Raw genomic sequence first — 19,596 nt, forward strand, 5'->3', positions numbered from 1 at the left:
TTGCTCCCTGCTCAAGATTTGTTGGGCTGATGGTCCACTCACCTGGCCTACAAAAACATACACTGCTCTCATTAGCATTTGAAGAAGAAAAAAATGCTGATCCCACTCAGCTAAGTGGCCCCAAACTCCTGCTAAAGCAATAAGCAAAATAGAGATTCCATGTCCCACCCATGCTTCAACGATGTATCACCCTTTGCTTAGAATACCCTGGGATTGTGACTTACAATGCAATCATATTCTATTTTCCTATGGATCCTGGGATGTCGCGATGATGGCCCACGGCCCACCTGGCGAAAGCTTCTGTGCCACACCATTCTGTCCTCATCAATGCAAAATTCCTTGCCTGGGGCGGCCTTCAGATCCATCATTCCAACTTTGACTCTCATGAAGGACTTATTTGGAAAAGTGACCACATTGGTCATATCGAACCCAGCTTCTAATTCTAAATTCTCACCAAAAGACACTGTTTCTCCTGCACTGTTGTTAAAGGAGATGGTCCTAAGAAAGGGGTGGAGCTGCATTGAAAGAGAAACAGAAACAAAGAGAGAATTATCTATAGCTCAAATAAAGAGGCAGAGCAGTGCTGAAAGAGAAGCAGAAACAGAGGGAAAACTATTTAAAACTCAAATGTTTGTCCTTACTGGGACTGGGTTATTTGATAGGACAGAGCTGAGCTGCAAATGCAGCTATTTTCAAGCTCAGAAGAGATCCAGAAAATTCTGATGGTACTCTCCATGGGGCTAAATGGGGAGAAGGTAAGATGGAGAAAGAGAAGTTACGATGGTGGTGGTGAGGAGGTGGTGAAAGGAGGGAGGGTCCCTGAAGTTTTCTGCATCCCTAACATCCAAACACTTATTGAAGAGATGTATGATGAGTGTTGCTAAGGAGTTATCAGATGTTGGGAAAAGTGAACTGTCTTCCACATGCCGGAATCTGTGTGAGAATAGAAGCCTAGCCATTGAGGTTAGGAACCACTACACACAACCCACATTTGGTTCCTTCTCCTCTTTTCTTGCCTGCATGTAACACTTCTGACCCTCCCTATGTTCTAGAATTCTCAGGTTTGTGCCAGAGAACAGCGGGATCTCTTACTGAATGTAACTTTGACATGCTGAACACATTTCACCAGTGGTTGAAGAACTCCTCTGGCTTCTCATTTGTTTCTGGGCACAGTTCAAAGTGCAGTTTCTCAAGGTCCCACGCCAGCGTGACTTGAAGCAGGTCCTTTTGTGTGGTCCCAAACGGACAACTGGATGCAAAGTGCTTAAGTGGTGCTACAAATAGAGCTTTAGACTTACCTTTAGTTCTCATATGGGATGTAAATGGTTATAGAATTAGAGAGAACTGAGATTCATATGGGTTTATTATCAATCGTGCCTATAATTTCAGCATTGTTCCTTCTGTTGGCACTCAACCACCTAATTTTGCTAACAGGATTGGGACCAAAACAGGGCCACTGAGAAACAAAAGGGAGGCAGCAGCATGCTGCCTGAGGTACACAGAAATACGAAACATTAAAGAAAAGCTATCCAAAATGAGGCATGCACACCCCAGCAACTCTGAAACAGCAGCTCATTGAGGCCTGACCATGAGTGGCCTCCAGGAGTGTCAATTAGGAAAAAAAAAAACCAAAAATGGGGTGGGGTGGAGAGAGCATTGGCCTGCTTTTCAGTCCCTTTCAGCTTATAGTATCCTGGAGGAGGGCATGGCTTGCTAGAGCCCTGAACAGGAGCACTCCTGATAAGATGGGAGGATACACAGCAATATTTTGTCTCAGTTGTATGATCTGTCTCAGTTGTATGATCAAGGTCCTTTGGAGCCATCAAGTTTATGATGAGTCTAGGTGAAGCAGCCACAGACATGCAGTAAGACAGAGCACCTCTTTCCTTAGTCAATGGCTATGGGTTGTTTGTGAGCACGAGCGAGCAAGCAAGCATACCGGTTCCCGCCTGCTTGCCTGTTTCTGCTTTCTGAAACAAAACAACTGTGGTTGTGATGTGTGAGCCTGGCTCTCTGGGTTATTTAGGGTTAAGTGACCTGGAGTTTTAACCCAACAAAAAAACATGAGTTAAAACTCTGGGTTGTTTAACCTTAAACAACCCAGAGTGCTGGTTTCGAACGTCATGACAAAAATCAGTAAGTGGAAAGTGGGCAAGCAGGTGGGAGCCAGCATGCTTGTTTGTTCACATGTGCTGGTAAACAACCTATGGTTTGGTAACCATGGGTTGATTGATAGTCCAAACTAAGCAACACAGTTGGCAGCCATCTGACTTTTGATCTCACTCAGCCCTCTTGATTTTTAAAAACATATTGCTAAATATGTGGGGATTTTTAAATGTGGTTCCCCCTAAAAAAAAAAAAAAATCTACATAGAAACATTGACATAACAGACAAGGACATAACAGACATGAAAATAGGACAGAATGGATTTAGGCTAATCTGTCCATCCCTAGCAGTGACAGGATAACTGCTGCATTTGAGCAAGCAGAAAACAAAATTAGCCCTCTTTTTACTGATGAATCTTTTAGGACACCGTGGTACATGCCCTTTGTTGACATTCATGTGCTCTCATGACAATAGAACTATGTCTCAAGAAAGGGATCACCTGCCAAGGTTCCAGATTCTGCAGCTGCATTCGCCCTCCTTTCCCCGTTCCTCTGGGTTTGGATTTGAATAGGTACATGGTGTGCAAGGCATGTGCCACTGCAAAGACAGCATTGTAGACACTGTAGCTGTGGCCAGTCATGCTCATCTCAAAAGCCGATGAAGGGAGGCTGTCCAGCTTCTCCTCTTCAGTGCAGGCTTCACTACTTCGCTTCTCTGTATTGGATTTTGGAAATAAACAGAGAAATGTCTCTGCCCAGAACTGCTCAAGAAAACCATCTTCATTTGTCCCAAAAGGATTTCTGAGCTGAAGGAACGTTTTGAATCCTTGTACCTCATTTGAATGAATTGCAAAGGAGATGGAACCGTGGAAGACTTGCATATCCCAATTTATTTGATAGGTGAATGCTGCGAAATCCAGTTGAACAGTCAAAATCCACACCTTGCCTAAAGATGTATTGGTCATATTTTCCAGTTCACCTAGGGCGAGCAATGTTCGCAAAGCAAGCATGGCCTTGGTTTCTCCATAGACAACGACAACATTTGCTTGGCTCTTCACAAGGACTTGATACATCTGGAGCCAGCTGAATTGCTTTTCATAATATTCTGCGAAGTAACTGACTTTTGCTGTTCTCTGCAAGAAGGCAAAGCAAATGCCTCGCTGGAAAAGCAGAGGCTGCAAAGTCTGTATAAACCTCTCACCGCTCTCGTTATCCACAACAAAGACTCCAACCCACGTCCATCCAAAGTGAAGAAGTAACTCAACAATGGCAGTGTACTGGTATGCCTCATTTGAGACCATCTGGTAGAAGTGGGTGGACTGGGTTTGGTCGCTGTCTTCTGGAGCAAAGGAGCCATAACTGAGCTAAAAGGAAAGAAAGAGACTATAACAAGCTGGCTAACCTGGGCCCCATCCACACGGAGATGCTTCATGATCCATTTCTGGTTTAACCCGGAGTTTCATCAATTCAGGTGTGCTTCTCCAGTGGCCAAAGGTAGCCGGTAAAATGATGTATACCTTAAAAACAAAAAACGCTTGCACTGGGCAAAGGGCACCTGAAGCTGCATTAGTTTGGGGTTGGGTGGACGAGTAGATCAATGTCAAGAATTGTGCAGGGGCGGGGCAGCAAATGAGCAGAGGCTTGATCTCCACCCCTGTCTTTCTTTCCCTGCTCAGTCAAGTGCAATGGACGTGCATGACTTCCTTCTGAGTAGGCATGTTAAGCTAACACCTCCTGCTTGCGTGCTCCTTCTCTCAGGGGAACTCAGGGTGAATTAAAGTACTTGAATTAAATTGCTGTGGGTGTGTGGACAGACACAGGCTTCCCCCCACCCATCTCTCTGCACTCCCGTGCTTTGTTAAGTCAACAGGAGGCACCAAGTTACTTCCTCCCCTGTTCACCCTTCTGTGCTCAGTCAAGTGAAATGGATGAGAATGTGGGGGGATTGGGGACAATCCTGTATATGTGCACATTCTAACCATCAGCTCAAAATCAATAAAGCTCTGCATACCTGCGCATCTCCATTTTTTAGCCCTCTGCTCCCCCAGCTATGCAGCTTTGAATCAACAGGCTCCCCCCCAGCTTGCGTGCAGTGGAGGAGTTACTTCTGAGTAGAACATCCTCCCTCCAACCTCTCTCTCTCTCTCTCTGGTGGTAGTGGTGCCCAAAGTGCGCAACAACGCTCCTTGCTCCTTTGGAACAGTGATATTGTGAATGACTGAGCAGTAGCGGTGCTAATAATAATAATGGTCCTGGTGGGATTAGGGGTCATTGGGGGGCCATCAGCTCTTAAAATCAATAAAGCTCTGTGTGCCTCAGAATCAGGAAGGCAGGAGGGGAAGGGCATTGCAGGAATGAGTGTAAAAAGATGATGCTGCATGGAGATTTATAAAATAAAATAAAGGCGGCCCCAAGGCAACCTGCTGACTTTTACAGGAGTAAGCCTCATTGAAAAAAAATGTGATTTAGTTCTAAGTAGCCAGCTTGTTGTTCCTTGAGGCAAAGAAATTAAAAGGGAGAAAGGAGAGAACCAGCTCCATTCATATTCAAAGGTGTGCAGATAAGGAGAAGCAGAAAGTTAACTCCTTCCATTCCTTCCCCCTCCTGCTGTTTGAGGCTTGTTCTCCGCCACTCTCCCTGCAAGCCCTGTGGGCAGTGAACTGCAAAAAAGAACTGCAAAAGAGGACAAGTTACTTTCAAGTAGGGTTGTATAATTTTAAAACTGCTGGCTTGAGGCTTGCTCTCCACCACTCCCACTCCCCGCTCCTGCGCTCAGTGAATATTATAACAACAGGTGGAGGAATACTCCTGACCCCTCTGCTCCTGTACTCTTCAAGGTGCAATTTGAAGTTACTTCTGGGTAGACATGACTCTGCTCTCCCTGCGCCAACCCTGCCCCCATCACTTTCCCTTTCCCAATCGGTGCTGCTCCAGTGGCCCGCAACAAGGGCAGTTCAGTTCACACAGGCCCTGAAAATGCCATGAAAGCACCATGATGGGATAATCCATCAGAAAAGCAGTTTCAGAAACATCGCATTTTAGAGCTAGAAACAGCACGCTGGCTACAGAGAAGGGCATGTGTCATCTGACTCTATCAATTTGGGAGCACAGTAGGACTGGTGTAAAAGCCCCATATAGATCCAGCCCTACTCACCTGTGCCTTATTACCTCTGCCAACAACACCTCCTGGTACTAATGGGAAGGCTCCTCTGAGCTGACTCCGTTGGAAGTAATTCAACCTCTACCACCTCAGGAAACTGGCTGCAGGGAAGTTTGTTCCCCAACAGGAAAAGGGGAGGAGGAGACAGTGACATGTCTCCTCCTCCCCTTTTCCTGGGGGCACTTAGTTTGGCTGTCTTGAACAGGTCTCTTATTGAAATTGTGAACTGAAATTGTTTTAAATTTTGAATCTTAATTTTTTTTAGGCCACATTGTATCCAAATGGTGTATTACAATGTTTATAATGTTGTAGGTTTTCTATTTATTTTTATGAATTGCTGTGAACTACCCAGAGAACCTAAGCTACTGGGCGGTATAGAAATAAAATTAATAATAGTGATGATGTTGATGATGATGATGATGATGGGCAGATGGTGTGCATTCTTTCCCAAGCAGACACCCCTAAGATGATCATATTATGCCAGTATTCTTTCATCTGCACTGGCTGCCAGTCCATTTCCAGGGCCAATTCAAAGTGCTGGTACTAACACTAAAAAGTCCTAAATGGCTTGGGGCCAAGCTGTCTGAAGGATCATCTCGTCCCATATACACCTGCCCAGACCCTAAGATCAGCTTTAACAGTCCTTCTCCGGGAATCCCTGCCAAAGGAACTGAGGTGGGTGGCTACTAAGAAGAGGGCCTTTTCTGCTGTGGCAACCCAGTTGTGGAATGAGCTTCCCAGAGAGGTTTGCCTGGTGCCTACATTGTGCTCATTTTGGTGCCAGGTGAAGACCTTTTTATACTCCCAGGCATTTCAGTTTGTTCTTATCTAGTACTGTATTTTAATTTTTTGTTCCTAGCTTCCATTTAGTTATTTTTATATTGTAGTTTTAAACTTTTAAATGTTTATATTGTTATTTATCATCTGTATTTTGTTGTTTGGTATTTTATGGTTTTAATCGTTGTGAACTGTCCAGAGAGCTTTGGCTATTGGGTGGTATAAAACTGTAATAAATACATAAAGAAGGGCACAACCCTATGGCTGCTTGTCAGCGGCTAGACAGCCATAGGATAGGTCGGCTCCTGGGAACTGGCCTCGGAGCCCGTGCTACAAGGTCAGTTTCCAGAAAACCAACAGCCACCCCCTCCCACGCCGCCTCGTAAGCAGCACGGATCGGCCCCGTGCTCTGTGCTCGTAAGAGCAGCGCGGAGCAGCAAAAGCAGAACATTCCCGGGGACGGGCTGGGGCAGAGAGGTTGGAAATGCTGGTACTACACATCCTATGTGTCATCTGGCTGCCGCTTCCCACACTCTGAGGCCACGCATCTAGCCGAAATTAGCTGTCTAGCCATGAAAGCAGGGTGGGGGGAGTGAGGAGGAGATCCGCTCCTCACCACTCCTCCTGCCCTGCACTGGATAGGCGGTCGCATCCAGGGTCGGAGGCGACCGTCGATCCACGTAGGATTGCTCCCTAAATGTTTTAGACTTCAGCCCTCAGCCAGCATGGCCAATAGTCCATAATGCTTGGAGATGGTTTTGCCAATATGCAGTGGTTCTTTTTGGATATTTAGAAACAATAAGCACAGTAATAGGTGAAGACAAAAAGAGGTTTATTTAACATGAAAATGGACTAGTATAGCTAGAAAACAACACAAAAGTGCAGAATAAAGACAGCAAGAAGAAATTGCAGATGAGATTATGCATACAAAGCAAGATGCTTATGCTCATGCCACTTCAGTTGCTGGGGGTCCCTTTCAGCAGCATGTGAACCCCTAGACTTGGCCTGGTACATAGCACCTTCTGCAGTCTAGGTAGAAAACCTTTCTGGATAGAAAAGGGGGAAAGGTAAATGAAAGATGAAGCCCTAATGCAACCCCATTTCCCCTTTCAACCCAATCCCTATCCTATGGAGGTTGGATACAGCCCTGTTGCTCAGGACATAATTGCAGCAACCTGCACACTGATCCTACACATTAAATAGGGTTTTTCCTCTCTCTTTGAAATGCAAGATGTTTTGAAGGGAATGAACTGTGAGTTTACTAAGCATACATCTTACCTGGGGAATCTTGTAGATGCCTAAGATGGCTGCCATGTGAAGGGCCGTTTCAAAGTCCAGTCCCCCAATGACTGCTACCAGACTTTTCTGGATGTCACAGTTGTAGTTGGGTACAAATCTTCGTTGTGCAGAAAGAAGCTCCAGAGTGGCCCAGTAGGTCATCTTTTCACTGAAGTAACTGTCATAGATGTGGAATCCCAAGGTGACATTCGCCAAGATCTTAGGATCCTCATTTATCTCCTTGACAGCATATGCCAAGGCCAGAATATGCTGGTAGTTCTTTGGCACAACACTGCAATGAGTAGCGACATGCTATTTCACAGGTTGGTATGCTATGCTTCAGTTGCACTTCCCCTGCTAAGCTGCTACTGCTCTTGCGAGAACATCTACCAAAGGGAATGCCAACCTTTAATCCACCACAGCTATGGATATCTTTAGGATTTGGCTTTTTTGTTGGTTCGAACCAATATAGGAACAAAGAAATGGGCAGGCTAGCTTCAGGAAATAAGCTGAAGGGTGTTGTGTGAATTTGTCCAACCCTGACTTCAAGAAGAACATGGAGGGCTCTTAAAATCCCACCGCAACAGAGAAGCAAGTTTTTAGACCACCATCACCACACTTCAGTTCAATATCTGGACTGGGGAAGGGCCCCACACCCCATCATCAAAGCACCCCCGTCCCCATTTTAGTCAATTTTATATTGGAACAGTGTGGTGACAACGGCACTGAGGAGAGAGAAAGGAGAAAGGTAGATATTCTCTTTCCTTTCCCCTCCCTGTCCATGTTTCTCTTGTGTCTAAAGTGTCGGCTTTAGGCGTGCCTTCCTGTTTGCTCTTTTTGGTGTTGCCTCTCTACATCTCTTGCCAATCGATCTTGCCAATCACAAGAAGCTGGTTTCTCCACCACCACCACCCCAATGTGTGCTGCTGTGCCTGGGACTTATCCACCTCTGACTTCCCTGGCTCCTAGCTGCAAGAAGGGCTCCCTCGTCAGAAGCTAAGATTTCTAGGTAGGGTGCAATTAACCACTGCCTGGAAGACAATTGGGAGAAGAGAGAGTGAGCGCGCGCACGTGCACGCAAGAGAGACTCTGACCAGAACTCCTCAGCATAGGATGGCCATGTGTCCTGCATTACACAGGACAGTGTTCTGTTGGAAGAGCTGTCAGAGGAAGTAAATTCCACTGAAATCAGTGAAACTTCCTTCTGAGGAAACATCATTAGGAGTGGGATACAAGTCAATCTCTTCTGATTGCTTGAAGAATGAAATCCTTACTAGAGATTAAGACGCTGATGGGTGGTGAGGTATTCATTGAAGTATTCATTGTCAAAAATAGCCAAGAGGTGAGAAGCAAGCCCACCAACAATAAGGTTGCCAGGCTGGTAGTATTCTTGTGGAATACGGAGGGGATAATTGATGGTGCACGTAGTGGTATGTGCCTTGCACACTGTGTGTGGCAGAAGGAAGAGGATGAACACCCCATGAACCACCTCGATGGGGCTAAATGTTGTCGCTAGACTAATTCCCATGTTATTATCTAGAATAAGACCCTAAGCTTCAGAACCAGCCTCAATAGACTTGATTGATAGCCTGCTGTACCAGGATTTTAAAATCCTGATTTATAACACTTCCAGAGAAAATCTGAAATCAAACTGATGGAATCCTGCACCTAAGTCTTTCCTGGCCCTTGCCTGGAATGGCCAAGAGGATTTTTATAGCCACACACCTAGACTTTTGCCGGTGTTCTATGGCAATATATTGGGGCTTTATTTAAAGGAGGTTGCCGCTTCCATGAGCTTGATAATTACGGGGAGGAGATAATAACAGGCATCAGATACATCAGAAGAATGGAAGAAAACATGTTTGTTATATTTTATTGAAAGTGGTCTTTGTCCTTTGGGAGACAACAAAGCTGCATGCAGAGAGATCTACAATGAGAAAAACAAAAGGAGGACAGCTAGGCAGTGGGATGGCATCACAAAGGAAGCAGGCCCTGTCTCGTAAAAAAAAAGCAGCAGTGCTTCATCTGACTTCCTAATCCAGCCTCTCCCAACCTGGCTACCTCCAGATGTGTTGGACTACACCTCCCACAATCCCCAGCCAGTGTGCCCATATGGGCTAGGGATTATGGGAGATATAGTCCAACACTACATCTGAAGGGGGCAAGTTAAATGAGGCTGTCCTAAACATTACCATTTCGGGTGCCATACTTAAACAAGCAGAAATTCTACAACTCCCAGTATGCCCCAGCTAGCATGGCTGGCTGCAGCTTGCTGGGAGTTGTAGGATTTTTTTTCTGTCTAAACCAGTGGAGGCTGGTGGCTCCAATCTCAGTGGGGCTCTGAATCCATTCTGGGCTCTAGTCAGAACCAGCTAGAACTCTAAAGGAACTATCCAAGGTGCTGAACCTATTTGAGGATAGGGTTTCCTTACTTAGGGGCGAAATGGGTTGGTGAGCTAATCTGTATTGCACCTGGGTGGAATTTTCCCATCATGAACCCTGAGCTCGATGGGCCACTGGCCTGTTTGTGTACTTTGAAGGCTGCCATGACCATGCCTGCTGAAAGATGCCATATAAATAAGAAAAATAAATAAATAAGATAATGGATATACATGAGGCTTTATTTTCGGCCATGTACAATATAGCAAAATAATAGAAAATGAGAGGTAATACATTCTGCACTAGCATGCAAACATCATAAGATGGAGAGTTTGCTTGCAGAAGCATTGCCTAAATTAAGGGGGTTTATCCTGTTCAGTTTGTTGTGTTCCTAGATCAGAAATGTGCAAAGACTTGCTTTGGAAAAGGAATTAACATATTGCTCAGTGTTTTTGGCATTTACAATGAAGTCAGCAAGCCCACTCTGGTCCCATGATATTCCAAGGAGACTCCTGATTTGCTGAATTAGCTGTTGAAGCAGCAGCACAAAATCTATGTCTATCACATAGCACAGCCTTCTCTAACCTGGTGCCTTCCAGATTTTTTAGGACTACAGTTCCAAGGATTCCTGACCATTGGCCATGCAGGATGGGGCTGATGGGAGTTGGAGTCCAACACTTCTGGAGGGCACCATATTCTCTGTCACACAACATTGTGGTGTGACTGAAAACAGAGATACTTTAATATCTCTTCTTTATTAACTGTTCTTTGCTGTTCATATTAGGCCTCAAAACAATAATGAAGCATTTGGGAGCAAAGATGGAACCCAATAAGCCAGCACTGGAGGCCAAGATGGAGAAGATCTCCACAGCCACCATGTATTTCCCCTTTGTGCTCAGGTAGACTGGAACAAAGGACACCCAAATGCTACAAAACATCAACATGCTGAAGGTGATAAATTTGGCCTTGTTAAAACTGTCAGGCAGTTTCCTGGCTAAAAATGCCACGACAAAACTGATAATGGCCAAGAAGCCCATGTAGCTCAAGGCACAGTAAAACATGGTGACTGACCCTTCATTACATTCTAGGATGATTTCTCCCATCACGGAGTGCATGTCAGAATCGGGGAATGGGGGAGAGGTTCCCAGCCACACAGCACAAATGCCTATTTGGATAAGGGAGCAATAACACACAGTGGAGCTTGCCAGTCTTTCCCCCACCTATTTCCTCATTCTGGATCCTGGCTTGGTGGCCACAAAGGCCAGAACCACAGTGATGGTTTTGGCCAACACACAAGAAACAGTCACTGTGAAAACAACAGCAAAAGCAGTTTGTCGGAGAAGGCAGGTCACTTTCTCTGGTGGGCTGAGGAAGAACAAGGAGCAGAGAAAGCAGAGCAGGAGGGAGGTAAGGAGAGTGTAGGTAAGATTCTGATTGTTGGCTTTGATTATTGGCGTGTCCTGATGCTCAATAAAGATGGCTAGGACTAGAGCTGTGAGCAGAGAAAAAGAAAGAGCAAAAAGTGCTAATATTATCCCCAGAGGCTCCTTAAAAGATAGGAAGCTTATTGTCTTTGGAATGCATTGTGATTGCTCCTCGTTTGGATACTGATCTTCTGGGCACCCAACACAGTTATCCATGTCTGAAAAAAAGAACAAAGACACACTCAGGATGTGTTAGAGAGGAGCTACCACCATGGCATTATGGCCCCAATTTAGCTGAGAGTTCTTACCCAACTGAAGAAATCTTATTCAAAGAATCCATTGTAATTAATGAAATCTGCATAAATGTGCATATTACTAAATAGAAGAAAACTATCTTGTTTTTACATGATTCAATTATATATATATATATTTATTTATATATAATTTACTATCCCATGCTTCTTGTGCCTCTGCACAAGTCAGGGCAAAATACAACCCTTTAAGATCACAATAATAATGCAAATACTTTTTAAAAAATAAAGAACAAGAATATAATTTAGAAACATAGCAAAAGCAGAGACTGGGGTGGGGGGGATCTTCACAACAGTGGAATGAGAAGTATGCTGGAGTATTTTCTGGATTTTCATGGAGTTGGTTTTGGTCTGTCAGGGACACATGAAGCAAGAAAAACCAAGTGTACTGTTCCTTCAAAATCCACTTTTCATGGGTCACACAGCACTTGAAAGCAATATACTTCCGGGTTGGGTGGGGGGGAACGTCATCAACCCCTCAGGTGCTGCTCAACCATTGAGAGAGGCTTGTTTCCCACCCCTGTCCAGGCTCCCCACCCTCCAGCTACCACATTATTATCCCCGACAGCATCTGAAGGCTCCCCATGAGAGCACCCCACCAGCACAATTTCACCCCATTCCAGCCAACAGTCAGGGAGTTAGAGCTCCCACTCCCTTTCTCCTTTTCCAGGGAGCAAATGCATCTAGCTGCTTCACCCACTGACAGTCTGCAGCCTGTGTTGTCCAGTCATAAAACCCCAGTTGTGCACTTCCAGGGAGTAAATACAGCAATCTAGCTGCTTCACCCATTCTCAGTCTGCGGCCTCTGTTGTCTACTTTCCCCCCCATTGAAAATCTGTAGCATCTTTTTTCCCACTGAGAAAATCAGAGTGGTGTTGTTTCAAGTACTAGCTGTCTAGGGAGAAGAAGCAGCCAGGAGTGGGAGTCTGCAGCCCCGGTATTTTGCCCTATCGATAGGGTGATACAGTGAAAACTGAAGAATTCAGGAGATGGAGGAGAGGAGGCACCAGCAGAGGCAGAGGCGGCAGCAGCAGTAGAGAAGCAGCACCCTTGAGAATAACAGGCTTGCTTCCCAATGCAGCCCACCTTTCCATGCTCAGTGATATGAGAAGAGACAACCAGTTACTTCCCCAACCTGGCACCCTAAAAAAAAATTGATGTGGAGCAAATTAAATGAAAAATTAAACTAGGGCAATCAGCTCTTCCCTTACTTCTGAGTAGTGATGCTGTGCTTTGGTGAGAGTTCTGTTCTTTGCTCAAGTGCACTTGAGGGCAATGAGTTCCCCAAACCACAATAGCCACCGTTCCACAAATCAGGGATGCAGCAGGAAAAAAACAGAACGAAAGGGGCAGCTTGCCTATGGTGATGCAACAGCAGACCCGCCCTCTCAAAACACACATAAGAAGCCGTACTTAATTTGGGGATGTGAGGTACACTGCACTGGAAGCAGGCGGAAGCTGGCTTAAAGGGAAAATGCGGCACATAGTGCCTCTGAAAAATCTCCAGGTTTCAGGCTGGAAAAGACAGCTTTGATGCAGAGTGGCCATGACATCATGTGTCCCTAATGACTTTAAGCCACAGCATCATTGGAGAAAACCTCCCATGTAGACAGGCCCCACGTATACAAGGAAAGCATGCCGAAATAAAACCATCTTTACCAATCAGTGAAAGAAAGCCAGAGCAGTGGCTATCTATGCTTCCTGGGGCAAGGTGTTCCACAATATTGGTGCAGCCACCGAAAAAGACCCATCTCTTGTTGCCATCAGCCATGCCTCAATCCTAAGAGAGACAAGAGGCTGGTTCACATGATCGCAGAGAGGGAAATAAGCCACAGTGGCTTATTTCCCCCTCTGTGCATGCTGGTTGCGTGCTGGCCAGATGGCCCTAATTACCCTTGCTGGTGCGACTTGCTGTGTCATCTGAACATGGGCAGCATGGCTTATTGCGGGGGGGGGTAGCTTTCAAATAACCCAAGAACAGCCCATGGGTTATTGGAGGGTTGCTGCTCCTTGAAATAAGCCATGCTGTCCGGATTCAGATGACACGGCAAGTTGTGCCAGCAAATGTGATTCAGGAAATCCACTGATTCTCCTGGACCTCTCGGCAGCTTTTGATACCATCTACCATGGTATCCTTCTGGATAAGTTGTCTGGGTTGGGAGTTGGAGGCACTGCACTACAGTGGTTCCGCTTCTACTTGGATGGCCGATTCCAGAAGGTGGTGCTGGGGGAGTATTGCTCTGTGCCATGGCAATTGTGCCATGGGGTTCCACAGGGCTCTATTTTATCCCCCATGCTGTTTAACATCTACATGAAACCGCTGGGGGAGGTTATCCGGAGGTGTGGGCTGAGGTGCCATCAAGATGCGGATGACCCCCAGCTCTAACTCTCTTTCTCATCAAACCCAGGTGAGGCAGTGTCTGTTCTGCATCAGTGCTTGGGCATGGTAATGGACTCGATGAGGGCCAATAAACTGAAACTCAATCCAGACAAGACAGAGGTGCTGTTAGTGGGTGGTTCGTCTGCCCGGCTAGGTGATATTCAAGCTGTTCTGGAGGGGGTTGCACTCCCGCTAAAGGATCAGGTTCGTAGTTTGGGGGTGCTCTTGGACCCAGAACTGTCACTTAAGGCACAGGTGAACTCAGTGGCACAGAGCACTTTTTATCAGCTTAGGCTGATATACCAACTACGCCCTTATCTGGACACAGATAGCCTAGCTACAGATATCCATGCTCTGATAACTTCTCATCTGGATTACTGCAATGCGTTATACGTGGGGCTGCCTTTGAAAACGGTCCAGAAGCTAGTCCAAAATAGGGCAGCAAGATTGTTAATGGGGAGTGGCCAACAAGCTCATATTACGCCAGTACTTTTCCAGTTGCATTGGCTGCCAGTCCATTTCCAGGCCTAATTCAAAGTGCTGGTATTAATGTTCAAAGCCCTTAATGGCTTGGGGCTGGTTATATGAAGGATCGCCTCCTCCCATATGTGCCTGCCCGGACCTTAAGATCATCCTCAGCAGTCCTTCTCCATGAGCCCCTGCCAAAGGAAGTGAGGTGGGTGGCTACTAGGAGGAGGGCCTTTTCTGCTGTGGCACCCCAGCTGTGGAATGAGGTCCCTACTGAGGTTCACCTGGCACCTACATTGCATTCCTTCCAGTGGCAGGTAAAGACCTTTTTATTTTCCCAGGCATTTTAGCATTTTAGCTTTCTGGTTTTTTAGCGTTGCTGTTTTAAATCTGTATTTTAAATCTCTGCATTTCTGCTCAGTTTTATTCTGGTTGTATTCTGGTTGTATTGTTATACTGTGGTTTTAATGCTTTTATCTTTTATTGTTTTACTGTGTGCTTTTTGGTTTTAATTTTTGTGAACTGCTCAGAGAGCTTCGGCTATTGGGCGGTATAGAAATGAAATAAACAATCAAATAAATAAATAATATTCCAGTGTAACAGAAAACAGAAATGATAGGATACTTTAGTATCTCTTCTTTATTAACTGCTCCTTGCTGTTCAGATTGGGCCTCAACACAATAATGTAACATTTGGGAGCAAAGATGGAACCCAGTAAGCCAGCACTAGAGGCCAAGATGGAGAAGATCTCCACAGCCACCATGTATTTCCCCTTTGTGCTCAGGTAGACTGGAACAAAGGACACCCAAACACTACAAAACACCAACATGCTGAAGGTGATAAATTTAGCCTCATTAAAACTGTCAGGCAGTTTCCTGGCTAAAAATGCCACAACAAAGCTGACAATGGCCAGGAAGCCCATGTAGCCCAAGACACAGTAAAACATGGTGACTGACCCTTCGTTACATTCTAGGATGATTTCTCCCATCACGGAGTGCATGTCAGAATCGGGGAATGGGGGAGAGGTTCCCAGCCACACAGTACAAATGCCTATTTGGATAAGGGAGCAATAACACACAATGGAGCTTGCCAGTCTTTTCCCCACCCATTTCCTCATTCTGGATCCTGGTTTTGTAGCCATGAAGGCCAGAACTACAATGATGGTTTTGGCCAACACACAAGAAACGGTCACTGTAAAAATAATACCAAAAGCAATTTGTTGGAGAAGGCAGGTCACTTTCTCTGGTGGGCTGAGGAAGAAGAAGGAACAGAGAAAGCAGAGCAGGAGGGAGATGAGAAGAGTGTAGGTGAGATTCCGATTGTTGGCTTTGACGATTGGCGTGTCCTGATGCTTAATAAAGATGGCTAGGATCAATGCTGTGAGCAGAGAAAAAGAAAGAGCAAAAAATGCTAAGCTCATCCCCAAAGGCTCTTTAAAAGACAGGAAGATTATCATCTTTGGAATGCATTGTGATTGGTTCTTGTTTGGATGGTGATTGTCTGAGCACCTCACACAGTTATCTGAGTCTGAAAAAGCAAGAAGAGATGCAGGTTCAAATGATCTATGAATGTGGGTTATGGCACTGTAGCATGAAATGGATGTTCCAGGGCTGAGTTCGCTAGAAATCACCACCTACAGTGTCTAAGGGTTGTGAATGGGGCTACTGGCCATTTAACACAATCTTTGTTGATAAATGAAGCAGTTTTACATTAAGGATGGATGGGTGGATCACCTACCCTGTTCTGGGTGGGGGGGTCCACAGTTGGGGGGAGGCGATCCGTTCCTCCCCCCACCCTGGAATCTGTCCAGGCCGGCTCCACTCCGCCTTGATCCTGCAGAGCCAGCCACCAGCTCCGCTTCACTGGTGCAAGTCGATACGGCCGGCAGCCATTGCTGTGCTGTATCGCTGTAAGTCAGGCTCCGGACGCAAATGGCATAGTGGGCGTCATTTGTGGCTGCAAAACTGGTAGATTAGCCTAAATGCAGCTGTAAATGGCTGCATTCGGGCTAATCTACCAGCTTTACAGCCGCAAATGGTGCCCACTATGCCATTTGCGTCCGGAGCCTGACTTACAGCGATACGGCACGGCAATGGCTGCCGGCCGTATCGACATTCGCCAGAGACGCGGCTGGCTCCACGGGATCAAGACAGCGATGGATCTGACCAGGAGGGATTCCGTGCGGAGAAGGAGGTGAGTGCTCCGTTCCTCCACGGGCCCCATTGGGGCTGGATTCTTGGAATCCGGCCTCATTGGGGTCCGTGGCGGATTTCTCCCCCATCCCTAGTTAACATCAACTTTTGCATAAATGTGCATGTTAGGCAAACAAAACTGTTGCTTTATTCTACAGGGTGCATATGTATTTCACAGTAGGAACATCTTAGAAGAAATAATATACCATAATTTAAAATGACTGATGATCCTACATTTTAAACACTGATCAATATTAGATAAACCATGAGAATACTAGCAAACGAATCCTACACCATCCCAGGCCAGTGGGACCTTCTGAATCATCATGAAAGGGAGTCCTGTGTAGCCTACATCTACAAAGGCATGAAGATGGCTTCTAGGACAAAATTAGCAGGAGATAGTGGTGACAAGGCATCAAATAATATTTTTGACTAGTGCCCCAGTAAGGGATGCAATTGCACAGAGTGGATGGGATCCAGACTTAGTCTGGACAGTGGTGCCTGGTGGCTGCAATTGTGGTGGGGCTGTGAATCCATTCTGTGCTTTAGTCAGAACCAGCCAGAACTCTACAGGAGCTGCCCAAGGTGCTGAATCCTATCCCCAAAATGGGTTCAGCACCTTGGATAGCTCTTTATAGCTCTGGCTAGTTCTGACGGAAACCCAGAATGGATTCACAGCCCCACCGAAATCAGAGCCACCAGCCTCCACTGAGTCTGGATCCCCCAAACTATACGGTTCAGTAACCAAAGAAGGCAGAACTATTTATGACATCTACTCTTGACTTCTTTCTCACCATCACAGACTTCTTGAACAAGATTTAATATCATGTATTTTATGTTATTATTTATTTAAAAGAAGTTGGACCTATTTTTGAAAAGTGCATCTTGTATCTTTTACCCTTCTGGTAGGAAATCATGCCTTGGGGACATGGAGCACAATCATAGCAGCAGAATTTCTCCCCCTCCTTCTTTTTTGTACTGGAACCGGCAGGACACTTTTTGTTACATTCAGAAATGGGTGGCACCCATTTGAATAAAGATGAAAACAGTTCTGGAGATAGAAAATATTGGGCTGTAGGAAAATTAGGCTGGAAGCTCAAAGTAAACCCATTTAAAACAGCAGGACCTGCTTCCAAGTAAAGTTGCATAGGATTGCATTGTTGGAGTTCCATTTTTCTGGACTATAAATCATTAAGATAGAGAACAATAAATTGAGAGGTTTGGATCCAGGCTAGATTACTTGCACTTAGTTCCCACTAAAATCAATGGGACTAAATTAAGCCCTCATTTGTCCACATGATTTTAATCAGACCAAAGTTCAGCTATTTTGATCTCGATCCAACCTAAAGTATTTGCCATGCAGCTATTCTCACTGACAAACTGCCCCCATTAATGGTGTCTATTCCCAAAGTTAACTTTGCTCATTTCTAACTGGCCTTTAGTTTTCCTTTTTGATTTTGTCTAACATGGTCAACATGATAAAGAACAGGTCTGCAGTGTCTAGAGCTCAATTTGGTGGCTTAATGTTGAGTACCTAGAGCTCAATTCGCTGTCTTAATTAAATTTTAACTCAAAATGACGTTATGAAGGTTTCCTGAGAGAAAGGAACAACATCCTGCAGATGTTGACACAACCCTCAGGACTAGTATCTGTGTGTGTCTGTGAATTAGGAAGACCGTTGTCAAGGCTGACATTTTGTTGTAGAAAATAGTAGGGATGTCAGAGAATTCTGCCATGGGCTGAAATGGGATCGAATTCCCTTCAGTCTGTGCCATGGAATCCTCTGCAGAGCGGCACCACGAGGTCCTGCGGAGCGGCACCACGAGGTCCTGCGGAGCCAGCAGTCATGCGGCTTTTTTTGGGTCATCCGCACAGAGTCGCAAAATTTTTGTAAATAAAAATGCAAGGTAGTATATTTCGATAATAAATACGTACTTTAAAAAAAAATGAATTGTGCTCACCGCCTTGTTTGTGGGTGTTCTTTTTCAATTGAAATCCTCCATCTCCGTTTACTTTCAGCCAAAACGCTTCCTCCTCCTCGGGGCTTCCCAAAACAAGGCTGCCCTAGGTGTGCCTGAGCGATGCACTCTTTGTTTAAAGCAACGCTGTTTGAAAGAAAGAAAGAAAGAAAGAAAGAAAGAAAGAAAGAAAGAAAGAAAGAACCTTTTAAAATGACCATGCTGGTCTGGAGCCCTGCACCAGGTATTATTCCCCCTGATAGGCTTTCTGTTTCCACATCCAGCCTTGTTGGTGATGTTGTGAGGCTAAAATGGAGAGGAGAACCAACTCTGTGCATGTCTACTCAGAAGTAAGTCTTATTGAGTTCAATGCGACTTACTCCTACACATGTCAGCACCCCACTTGCCCCCAGCTCAGCTTTGTATTTCCACATCCAGCTCAATAGCAAACCTGTTAGTTATCTCACTGGGTGACTTTGGGCTGGACTCTAACCACTACATCATACTTCTGTTATATGAAACTCTTGAAGAAAAAGAGACAGTATAAAGGAAAGTTCTTTCTGAAGCAGTTAGGGATGGCAGAGAATTCCGCCATGGATCTCGGTGAGGCCAAATGCCAGTGCATTCGGCCCCCCGAACTCCGTGGCAGAACGGCCTGCCCCCCCGCCCCCCCCACGGATCACGCCCGGGACAAGACTTACCTGGGGCGGATCTTCCGACCAGCCGCCGCTGCCGCCGCCACCGCCGCCGCCATTTCCAGTCTTGAAAGAAAGAAAAAAAGACGTGATAGGCTACGTAAAGATTTACGTAGCCTATCATGGCTAGGTTTAAAAAAAAAAAAAAATGACGTGATAGGCTACGTAAATCTTTACGTAGCCAATCACGTCTGAATTTTTTTTAAAAAAACACGCACATACGCAAATGGCGGTGGCTATGGCCGCCGCCATTTGCGTTCCTTATTTTGGCCCGTCTTAGTCTACGTAAATATTTACGTAGGCTAAGATGGCGAAAATAAGGGGGAACGCAAATAGCGTCCGCTACGCTATTTGCGTTCCCCTTACTGCAGACTGGAAGGTTGGCAGGTCAGCAGTTCGAGACCCAAGTGCTGCGTGACGGAGTGAGCTCCCATCTTCAGTCCCAGCTTCTGCCAACCTAGCAGTTCGA

At 45.6% G+C, this 19,596-nt stretch overlaps 2 protein-coding genes across 2 annotated transcripts in view; both read right to left on the reverse strand.

The window, feature by feature from the left end:
* Window positions 1–197: 197 nt before the first annotated feature.
* Window positions 198–8,848, reverse strand: LOC146341243 (vomeronasal type-2 receptor 26-like). The gene is made up of 4 exons (XM_084807330.1): window positions 8,595–8,848; window positions 7,321–7,612; window positions 2,606–3,469; window positions 198–515 (listed from the first exon to the last, which is right to left on the reverse strand). The coding sequence occupies exons 1-4, from the start codon at window positions 8,846–8,848 to the stop codon at window positions 198–200; spliced, it is 1,728 nt and encodes a 575-aa protein (XP_084663456.1).
* Window positions 8,849–14,907: 6,059 nt separating this feature from the next.
* The window catches only part of LOC146341244 (vomeronasal type-2 receptor 26-like), a 36,056-nt gene continuing 31,367 nt past the window's right edge, over window positions 14,908–19,596 (reverse strand). The window contains exons 14-15 of the mRNA XM_084807331.1: window positions 17,373–17,525; window positions 14,908–15,809 (exon numbers count right to left, since the gene is read on the reverse strand). Of these exons, the coding sequence (XP_084663457.1) occupies window positions 14,908–15,809; window positions 17,373–17,525 (1,055 nt within the window). The remainder of the gene's footprint in view (window positions 15,810–17,372; window positions 17,526–19,596) is intronic.

This window comes from Heloderma suspectum, chromosome 6 (genome assembly GCF_057233095.1).
Source record: "Heloderma suspectum isolate Gila_16-S chromosome 6, 16-S_ref, whole genome shotgun sequence".
In the NCBI taxonomy this organism is placed as follows: Eukaryota; Metazoa; Chordata; class Lepidosauria; order Squamata; family Helodermatidae; genus Heloderma; species Heloderma suspectum.

Bases quoted from the DNA above. Each gene is read 5' to 3' on its own strand.
- LOC146341243 (XM_084807330.1), bottom strand. From the start codon at position 8,848: ATGGGAATTAGTCTAGCGACAACATTTAGCCCCATCGAGGTGGTTCAT. The intron at 3,470-7,320 runs GTAAGATGTATG...CTTTCCTTTTAG, and splicing joins GCATCTACAAGATTCCCCAG to CTCAGTTATGGCTCCTTTGC. The intron at 516-2,605 runs GTGATCCCTTTC...CTTTCAATGCAG, and splicing joins AGAATCTGGAACCTTGGCAG to CTCCACCCCTTTCTTAGGAC.